General features: G+C 33.7%; 2 protein-coding genes across 5 annotated transcripts; one reads left to right on the top strand and one right to left on the bottom strand.

The window, feature by feature from the left end:
- Positions 1–1,900: 1,900 nt before the first annotated feature.
- Positions 1,901–6,213, bottom strand: LOC133798090 (monothiol glutaredoxin-S10-like). 4 transcript variants are annotated; one of them, XR_009875772.1, is made up of 5 exons: positions 4,329–4,848; positions 2,856–4,012; positions 2,619–2,702; positions 2,367–2,453; positions 1,901–2,164 (listed from the first exon to the last, which is right to left on the bottom strand). XR_009875772.1 is itself a non-coding variant. In XM_062236275.1 (5 exons), the coding sequence occupies exons 1-5, from the start codon at positions 5,748–5,750 to the stop codon at positions 3,936–3,938; spliced, it is 264 nt and encodes an 87-aa protein (XP_062092259.1). In that variant the 5' UTR covers positions 5,751–6,211; the 3' UTR covers positions 3,778–3,935. The 4 variants fall into 4 exon arrangements, 3 of the variants coding, with proteins under 3 accessions (XP_062092259.1, XP_062092260.1, XP_062092261.1); XM_062236275.1 differs by lacking the exons at positions 1,901–2,164; positions 2,367–2,453; positions 2,619–2,702 and adding exons at positions 4,855–4,929; positions 5,578–5,650; positions 5,742–6,211 and having other exon boundaries at positions 3,778–4,012; positions 4,329–4,358; XM_062236276.1 differs by lacking the exons at positions 1,901–2,164; positions 2,367–2,453; positions 2,619–2,702 and adding exons at positions 4,855–4,929; positions 5,578–5,650; positions 5,742–6,209 and having other exon boundaries at positions 3,778–4,012; positions 4,329–4,355.
- Positions 6,214–7,667: 1,454 nt separating this feature from the next.
- LOC133795803 (uncharacterized) lies at positions 7,668–9,149 on the top strand. Its single transcript, XM_062233262.1, has 2 exons — positions 7,668–8,316; positions 8,404–9,149. The coding sequence occupies exons 1-2, from the start codon at positions 7,668–7,670 to the stop codon at positions 9,147–9,149; spliced, it is 1,395 nt and encodes a 464-aa protein (XP_062089246.1).
- The last annotated feature ends 1,176 nt before the right edge of the window (positions 9,150–10,325 follow it).

Genomic DNA, 10,325 nt, shown 5'->3' with positions numbered 1-10,325 from the left:
GGCTAGTATTATACCCATTCAATCAGAGTTGCTGCGGAAGCGTGGTGGCTATCCTAGTAATTTAAAAAATACCCAATGTAATTGTAAAATATTAGGATCGTGTAAAAATTTAATAGAAGAAAATACAGAAGAAAATGAATTAGTAGATATAATAAAAGAAATAAAACTAGATAGAGAAATAATAACAGGAAAAGAATTATAGGACTTAATATTTAGTAACGATATAGAACATTTAATATATAAACTACAAAAACAAGGAAATATCGGAGATAGTATGAAATTTAAAAAAAAAATGATAATCCAATTTGTAAATTATTAATAAAAAATCAAGATTATAAAATAACTGGTCAAACACTAAAATTTAATCATATAGACATAGAAGATTTTAAAGATCATATTGACGAATTATTAAAAAATAAATTTATTAGACATAGTGACTCACCACATAGGAGTCCTGCTTTTCTAGTAAGAAACCATAGTGAAATAGTTAGGGGAAAAAGTAGAATGGTAATAAATTATAAAAGATTAAATGATAATACTGAAGACGACTCTTATAATATTCCTAATAAATATGTTTTAATAAATAAAATACAAGGTTGTAGAATTTTTAGTAAATTTGACTTAAAATCAGGTTTCTACCAAATAAAGATGGCAGAAGCTAGTATTCCCTGGACAACATTTGTCTACCCACAAGGACTATTTAAATGGTTAGTAATGCCAATGGGACTTAAAAATGCCCCAGTAATATTTCAGAGAAGAATGGATAAAATATTTTATGAATTAAGTTATTGTTTAGTGTATATTGACGATATTCTAGTATTTAGCAAAGATTATAAGGAACATGAGTACCATTTAAAACAAGTTTTTAAAAAATTTGAACAGTATGGTTTAATTATTAGCATAAAGAAAATGGAATTAGGAAAAGAATATATAAAATTTCTAGGATCTGAAATAGGAAAAGGGAAAATAATATTACAAGATCATATTAGTAAAAAGATACTAGACTTCCCTGAAAAGTTTGAAGATTTAAAAAATATTCAGCAATTTCTGGGATTACTAAATTATGCCCATCCATATATTAAGAATTTATCAAAATTACTTGGGTCATTATATAATAAAACCAAACTTAATGGTCAAAGATACTTCAACATTGAAGATATTAAACTAGTAAAGAAAATCAAAGAAATAGTAAAAACCTTAGAAAAATTATCCCTTCCTTTAATAAATGACTATTTAATAATAGAAACAGATGGATGCGATAAGGGATGGGGAGCAGTATTAAAGAAAAAACCTAGTAAATATTATAATAAAGATACTGAAAAAATATCAAGATATGCTTCAGGACAGTATAAAGAAAATAGTATTACTAGTATTGATGCCGAAATACACTACTACAAAAACGGGCTTTCCCGACAGTTTTTAACTGTTGCTATTGAGCAATGACGATAGTCGACTAACTGTCGTATTTGCCTATGAAGGCGTAGGGGTAGCTACGCCGACAGGTAATAGGTGTTGTCGTCGCTAGCTACGTCGACAGTTAATAGGTGTCGTCGTTGCTGGCAACGCCGACAGTTAATACGTGTCGTCGTTGCTGGAAATGTCGACAGTTAATAAGTGTCGTCGTTGCTGGCAACGCCGACAGTTAATACGTGTCGCTGTTGCTGGCAACACCGACAGTTAATACGTGTCGCTGTTGCTGGCAACACCGACAGTTAATAAGTTTCGCCGTAACATTAAATTTATATATATAATAATTTTTCGATATATATTTTTTTTAACTTTTAATTATATTTTTAACAATTGAAGTTTGATATAAATTTAAATAATAAAATTACTCAATTAATTATTATTACCATAACTTGTAAAAAAAATTATATTTATCATAATAAAAATTCATATACATACAACATTTATTCATTCAATTGAAATGTAAATAATACATCAAATCCCTATGAGACTAAACAATTCTCAATAAAAATTTATTATAATTCTCAATAAAAATTCATTATTCTCAATGTAAATTATACATCAAATCCTCAATGTACATAATTCTTACAAGCAAGAAAGAAAATAATACCCAACAACTTGAAGAAGAATTTCTTGTTGCCTTGGTTCTCTTATATAATTGTCTTGGTTCTCTTAAATATCAAAGTAGAGTTTTAGCCTACAATACAAAATAAACACCATTAAAGTCAAACCAAAACTAAAATAAACACAGAACTTGAGGTTGCAGAAAAAATAAAAATGATGAATGTGGTTTTCAGTCACAAAAATTATTTATATAAAAGTTGTATTTTTTTTATCAAACTGGATAGCATCATGAATTAAGTAGTTAGTCTTAGTTCTTTAAATTAAGGAATACATACCTGTCAGTCTCAATTTAAAAGTCTTAGTTCTTTAAAATAAGGTGATGCTCGACATTCTCTCTATTGTAGTAAACTAGAGACTCATAGCTACAATTTAAAGACAAAATCGTAAAAGAAAATCAGTATATGTGGTGTATGGGTGGAAAGGAAAAAATAAATATCCCTAGATAGCTGGAAAACCAAAACTACTTTTCAACCACGAACCAAAAGGAAAAGTGAAAATGGTTTTACTTGTTAAATTAAGAGAAGTACCTTGAACACTTCAGCAAGAAATGAAATAGTTGCATAGTCATACATGTACTTGCCATTGCTTTGGGAAAGAGTAGTCAATATTCCCTAAATTATTTATAGAAATAGAGCATATATAAAATGCTTTGAAATAACATATATAAAATACTGAAAGAATCATAATATAAAATGCTTTGAATTAAATAATGGCAATCTCTCTTAAAATTCTAAACTAACAATGTTTTAACTCAGAAAACTTACAATGTTTGTAAGCCGCAACTAACTAGTTTGTTTCAGACTTGAAACAGATGACCAACCACTTGACATTAGCAATGGAATTTGTATCTCCTAATCACTCCAAAAATGCTTCAAGAATACATGGGTTATTCAACACATTTTTTCAATCAAAGAACCATAATCAAACACATATTGAAATCAATCACTTCACTAGATATAGTTCTATACCCCATAAAATATAATCCCTAAAGATTCAAAGTTTGAATTTGATTTTCCAGTCCAATTTTCAAAGTCTCTGTTGGGCATCCTCGTAAATACCAAGCCCCTCAAACACAAATTATATATTAATAAAACAAAGAAAGAATGCATATAACATAAAGTATACAATAATACAAAATCTCAGCCGCGTATTCAACAATCTCAAACATATTTATAGATTTGTATTGATTCTTATTCAATACAAAGCATAATAATTTTTCAAGAAAAATATTAAAACTTTGAATTACATAGGTCTATAACAATTAATAATTAAGTATAGAAGCAAGGATTGTGTGGTCTTGCAATATTCAGAAAAGTGAGAAAAATACAGTAGATTCATATACAAGTCCAAGAATCAATTATTAACACCTATTTTTTTCTTCAGATTATTAACAACTCATAAATAGTAAAATATATTTTAAAACAACATCATGTTTAGACTCAACAAAAGGGAAATAGAAAGGAGCTTACGTGTGCTAAACGCGAACGAGCACATTAACAGCAAACTAGCAATGATGCGTATTTTTGTTCCCTTTGACTGTAACAAAGTAATACTTATAATGATGATAACAAATTAAGCTCACCATTCAAATCTTATCTTATAACATATTTCACCTGCTTCATCTTTCTGTTAGATTCACATAATCATAAACTAACCTCAGCAAGAGGAAAGGCATACTAATACACATTTTCTCAAATCAAATTGGATTATCAATTAATCATGAACAAATCAAGCCAATAAGGTTCTTACTGCGTTCTTATATGAAACATAAAGCTACAAATGTGCAAGTTCGGAGTCATATTGCAAGGCTATTGAAATCTTTAAACAAAAATTTGCTCAGCAAGCTAGCTTTGTGCCTTTTTATTTTTGATTTCTGTCAGCAAAGGTTCAAGTTCTCCTTTCCCGTGTAGCTTCACAGTTTCTGCATAGGAAATAAGCAGCCACAAAAAAGATAAGTCTTTTTTTTCCCTAAGCAAAGTGCATATTGCCAAAATGTAGAGAGATCTCATTCATGGGCATGCTTGGATATTTTTTTATGAATTATATATATTTCTTTCTTTCTTTTCTATTTTTTTAAAAAGGCAAAACATAAAAGTAAAAAATTGTTATCATACAAGGCCAAAGGTTTTCTAAAGAAAATAAAGTTTTCCTAAAAAAATAATAGAGTGAGGGTTTTGGCTAGTATATCAGTGTTTACAAATTAAAAGGAAAAAAACTAGTATAGGAAGAAGTTGTACCTGAACAGCCACCAATGTGTTTGCCCCCTCCTCATGAATTGGAAAAAAGAAAAACTTGAGCTTTTAGTCTCACTAGACATCAATTCAAATAAAAAATTGTATTGCAACTAAAGGAAAGCAAGATCATTGTGTCGCAAGTTGAAAATGCACTGATTTATGTTCTAAAAGTGGACTTCATGATAGAAAATGACCTTAAAAAAAGAGCCAGCTTTAACAATAACAGCCAGACGAAATCAAGCATACTGCCAGTGGTCTAACAGTCCAGATGTATTTTGCATGCCTATACACATATCATATGTTTGCTAATACTATGCATTTGAAAAAGGGAATTCTTTCTGCCTTTTCAACATGTGAACATCAGTCAATGCTAAAAGTACAAAAATAATAACGATAAAATTTATAATGGAGAATAGTCTACCATGTTGCAATGAAGAAGGGAAAAGAAAAATGCATTTCTCATCTTTTGTGCAAATAAAATTTCAAGATGTTCTCGGGTAGTTATCAAGCATTAAAAGGCCCTACTTACCAATAAAAACATTGGGTACAGTATGTTGTCCTATAAGCCTCTCCAAAAGTTTCTGTAACTCTGGCCCCTGGGCACCTGAGGGAGTAGAATACAAGTTTAAAATAAAAAACGATGAAACATCAGAAAGAGAAAGTACTGCCTCTAAAAATTAATCACAATGAAGTACCACAGAGAAGAAAAGTAAAAAGAATTCAATTCACATCTGAATAAGCAAGGTGTAGATACTTTGGAATATCTAACTATACATCAGTTAAAAAGGCAAATTTGCCCAGATAGATGTCACTTATAGTATATTAACATAACTTATTTTTATTAGTTCCTTATTATGTAAGAATATAAAGAGAATACAAGAACTCAATTCCAAAAGACTAATTCTTGGCGTGTAATCCCTCGTGTTTTGTTGCATTAAAAATCTCAGATTGGTTAGTGGTTACAATGTTGTTCACCAAGAAAACTATATCCAGCAGTGGAGGGTGTGTGTGACCTGGTAACCAAAACCAGGTTGGTGTTCTTGGACATTCTGTTTTGATAATGACTGCTTTTGACAATTGTGCTTATTCACACTTCCATAAATAATACAACGTTCTTGTTGATTTTTCTTATGTAGGACCAAACTTTCAATAAACGCACTAATCAACTGCATAATTCAACAACACCCATCTCACATATCCCTATTAATTGATTGGAGTTAGAGATATAGACAAGAGTGAAAATAATACACACCCATCTCATCCAATTCAATGACAGCGGCTCTACACCAAGTCAGTTGAACAGCGTTTTCACCTCGGTCGAATACCTTCAAAACAACACGATTTGAATAAATCATTTCAAAACAAACATTTCTTTTTAAACATGGGAAGAAGAGGTCTCAAGGGGTTTAAACTTACGAACACCATGTTTTGGAGTAAACAACAACTGGGTTTTCCTCCAAAGTCTTCTTCATGGTCTCTTCAAGCCGAGACCCGAAGGAGGAAGATATGGCTTGAACCGAGATGGGTATGCTCCTTCTCGAGCCATGGATGCTCAAAAGGCTTGTGTTCAACTAGTTTCCATAATTTCAAGCGTTGTGCAAAGGAATTGGGCAAACAGAAAACCCGAGTCCCTTGTCGTCAGCGTGAGGTAGAGAGTTCAGCATCTCTGTCTTCCCCGACGTTGGCGTCGGCGTCGTAGAGGTGGCGGCTTCGTTTGGAGGGCGGATCAGGGAGAGGGGAGAGGGGAGAGAGGAGAGAGAGTGAATGGCAGAGAGAGGGCTGTTCAGAGAGGAGGACACGGATAGGAAAAGAGAAGAGAGAAAAAGAAAAAAAAAGAGGAAAAAAGAAAGAAAGTGGTGGGAAATGTTAAGAGACTGCATTTTTTTTAAAGAGGCAATGCCTCCTATAACTGCATGTTATAGCTGTCGGTATTGCCTCGTTAAAAAAATTTAGATTATATAATTTCCTGATAGCTATACATTTTAACTGCCGATACTGTTGCAATAAGTTTTTATAAAATATTATTTAAATATATATATTAATAAAAAATCATAACTAATAAATTTATATATTATTTTTTTTTACAAAAAAAATAAATAATTAATGATAATAATAATAGGAGGACCCACTCTCTCAGCTTCTGGCTGGTGCAATGGCAAAGGGGTACAAGGGAAGGCGAAAGCTCAGGGGAAGAAGAAGAAAAAGAAAGGACCATCTTCCTCTGATGGTGTTCGGAAAACCAGGTCCATGACGGAACTTTTGGGTGTGGAACCGATTGAGTTTGAGAATGATGATTTTCACGGTGATGAGCTCGAAACCCAGATAGATGAGCAGGAAATTGTATCTCCGAGATCTACTCTGCTACACTTACAACGACAGGAGGACATCCAAAAAGATTTCTCTCGTTTTATCCAAGCTTCCCAGATCTGTTCAAAAGAAATTGCAGAAGGTAAGCAATCTTCTCCTCCGATATTACATTCTGGTCATATTGTTCAGAATCTGAGTTTGAAATTTGCAAGTGAGTTGGGGAAAGGGACTGTGCTTGATGATATTAAGATTGAGCTAGAAGATATTGAAGATGAAGTTCAATTCTAGAACTCATCTATAGTCTGCTATGTACTGGGTGCAAACCCTCCAATCTCTGTTTTAGAAGGATTTGCTAAACAAATGTGGAAGTCTAAAGTAGATAAAGCGGGAATTTTTTCTCATGGTGTGTTCATAATCTAATTTGATTCGGTACACGACAGGAATGAAGTTCTTAATGGTGGATATGTTTTCTTTGACAATAAACCTGTTATTATTAAACCATGGACGCTGGTACAGATTTTATTAGGAAAGAAGATGTGGCATCCATTCCTACTTGGATTAAACTTTCTAGGCTTGAATTGAAGTATTGGGGGGAGAAGTCTTTATTCAAAATTGTGAGCCAACTAGGGAAGCCAATTAAAGTTGATGAGGTAACTAAAAAAAGGGAAAGGCTGAATTATCCACGGATATTGATTGAAGTGACTTTATCACAGGATTTTCCTTATGAGATTTCTTTTATAAATGAGTTTGGTCAGAGGGTGAAGATTGATGTTCACTTTGAATGGAAGCCGGTTGTATGTGGTCATTGTAAGGGATTTGGGCATACTACTGATATGTGCAGGAAGAAGGTTGGCCAGAAAAAAGAATGGGTGATCAAAAAGGACAACAATGTGAAGAATACAGTTTCAGAAGTTCAATAGGAGGCTTTGATCGATGAGGATGGTTTTCAGAGAGTTCTAAGAAGTGGCAAGAGGGCTATACATGTATCTCAACCCACTGTAGTGGCTAACAGTTTTCAAGCTTTGAATAATGCAAATGGAGAGTGTTCTCAAGTCAAGCTGGAAAAAGTTAACACAGAGGGAGGGGGAGATCCTCCCCAATCTAATGGATAGGATTCTAAGTTGGAATGTCAGGGGGATTAATAATCCAAAGAAACAATTTGAAGTAAAGAAATTCTTTTCTTCGAAGAGAGTTGGATTGATTGGTCTCCTTGAGACGAGGGTCAAGGTTGAACGTTTAGGGGCCTTGTACCTTCGTATGTTTGATGGTTGGTGTTTCATGTCTAATAATGCTTGGTATAGTGGTGGGAGAATAATAGTTAGATGGAATCCTATTATGTTTGATGTTAGTGTCCAGTTTTGTTCTAGTCAAATGATTCATTTGCTTGTGAGACCCATGCATGCTACATTGAGCTTTTTTGTTACTTTTGTTTACGATTTCAATGAAGAAGAGAGAAGAACTGGATTATGGGCTGATATGTTACATATTTCGGCAGGAATGAAAGATCCTTGGATAGTCATGGGAGATTTTAATGATATTCTTAATAAAGAGGAGAGGATTGGAATACGTGTGAAATATAAAAAATCTGAGGCTTTTCGGAATTGTGTTGCTATTTGTCAGTTAGAAGATGTGAAGTTTCGTGGAAATTTTTTTACATGGAGTAATAAACAGCAAGGGGATGATCGTATTTACTCAAAGATAGACTGAGTTCTAGCGAATCAATTGTGATTAGACAAGTATAATGAGGTAGAGGTAAACTTTTTGAATGAAGATTTGTTTGATCATAGTCCACCTCTTTTATCTGTGTATCAAGAAACTAACTTTGGCAAGAAACCTTTTAAGTATTTTCGAATGTGGAAGAATGCTCCAGATTTTGCTGACAAGCTTCTTACTGCCTGGAATATTAGCAATAATGGGACAGCTATGTATAAGTTAGTTTCAAAGTTGAGACAAGTTAAATTGGTTCTCAAGGAGCTCAATAAAGAGGGGTTTACTGATATTCAGGTGGCAGATTTACAGAAGAGGAAATTTTTAGCTGATTGTCAATTGGAACTTCAACAAGACCCTCTAAATAAAGAGTTGATTCTGAAAGAGAAAATGGCTAGAGACCAGTATGTTGTGACTCATAAAGCTTACTGTTCTTTTCTTCACCAAAAGTCTAGAGTGCATTGGTTGAAAGAGGGTGATGAAAACTCATCTTTTTTTCATGCTAGTATTCGAGCAAGGCATACTCAAAATAGAATCTATTCGATTACAGATGAGAAGGGAACTTGGCATGACCAGCCTGATAAGGTCACTGAAGCCTTTTTACAGTTTTATACTACTTTGCTGGGTTCTAAAATGGCTGATAGAAGACATGTTATAAAAGCGGTTGTAGAAGAGGGTGCTCTTGTCTCTGAAGAGCAAGTTTCACTGCTAATGGATGACTACACGAATGATGAAGTCAAGCAAGCTATTTTTTCTATCCCTGGAAGTAAAGCACCTGGTCCTGATGGTTTTTCGAGCTATTTTTTTTAGGATAATTGGGATATTGTTGGCAATGAGGTTTGTGATGCTATTTTGTCTTTCTTACATTCGGGTAGTATTTTGAAAAAACTTAACTCCACGGTGCTTACTTTGGTCCCTAAGAGTAAGTGTCCGAATGTTGTGAGTAATTATAGGCCTACCGCTTGTTGTAATGTAATCTACAAGGCAGCAGCAAAAATGATATGCTCAAGATTACGTTTGATTCTTCCTTCTCTGATTGCACAAAATCAAGTTGGCTTCGTTCAGGGGCGGTTTATAGCTCACAATATTATGATGTGCCAAGACTTAGTCAGACATTATGGGAGGAAAAATGCAAAGCCAAATTGCATGATTAAACTTGATCTCCGGAAAGCTTATGACACATTGGAATGGGATTTTTTGGAAGAAATGCTTGTTTCCTATAAATTTCCAATGAAGTTCATTCAATTGGTAATGCAATGTGTTACCACTCCCAAGTTTTTGCTTATGATTAATGGTGTTCTTCATGGGTTCTTTGCTGCTGGAAGAGGGTTGCGACAGGGAGACCCAATGTCACCGTTGCTATTTGTTTTGGGAATGGAGTACTTGTCTAGAATTATGAAGAAACTTGGACAAAAAGAGGACTTTCAATTCCATGAACGGTGTAAGGCACTTCAACTCAGTCATTTGAGTTTTGCAGATGATGTTCTTCTTTTTTGTCATGGTGATTTTAGGTCCATATATTATTTGTTGCAAGGGATGAAGCTCTTCTCACAAACATCAGGACTTCACCCAAATGAAGCTAAATCAGTGGTCCATTGCTGTGGTATGACTGAGTTTGAAGTGCAAAAGGTTCTTGAGGCTTTGGGTTTTAGCAGGAGTCAATTTCCTTTCAAGTACTTGGGGATTCCAATTTGTGCTAAAAGGATTTCTGCAAAGGAGTGTGAGTTTTTACTGGAAAAAATGGTGGTGTGAATTAGGACTTAGAGCTCTCACAATCTTTCTTATGCAGGGAGAATAATTTTGATCAACTTTGTTCTAATCTCTATTCACTCTTATTGGTCACAAATTATGCTCATTCCTAAACAGGTGTTAAAGCGAATAAACTCCATATGCCGAGCTTTTTTATGGAAAGGTCAAGCTAATTTTGTAGGTGCTGGGAATGTGGCTTGGGAGCATGCTTGTAGGCCGAAGAGAGAAGGGGGTCTT

This window comes from Humulus lupulus, chromosome 8, assembly GCF_963169125.1.
Source record: "Humulus lupulus chromosome 8, drHumLupu1.1, whole genome shotgun sequence".
Lineage (NCBI taxonomy): Eukaryota > Viridiplantae > Streptophyta > Magnoliopsida > Rosales > Cannabaceae > Humulus > Humulus lupulus.
This window is presented reverse-complemented; position numbering and strand designations above follow the sequence as displayed.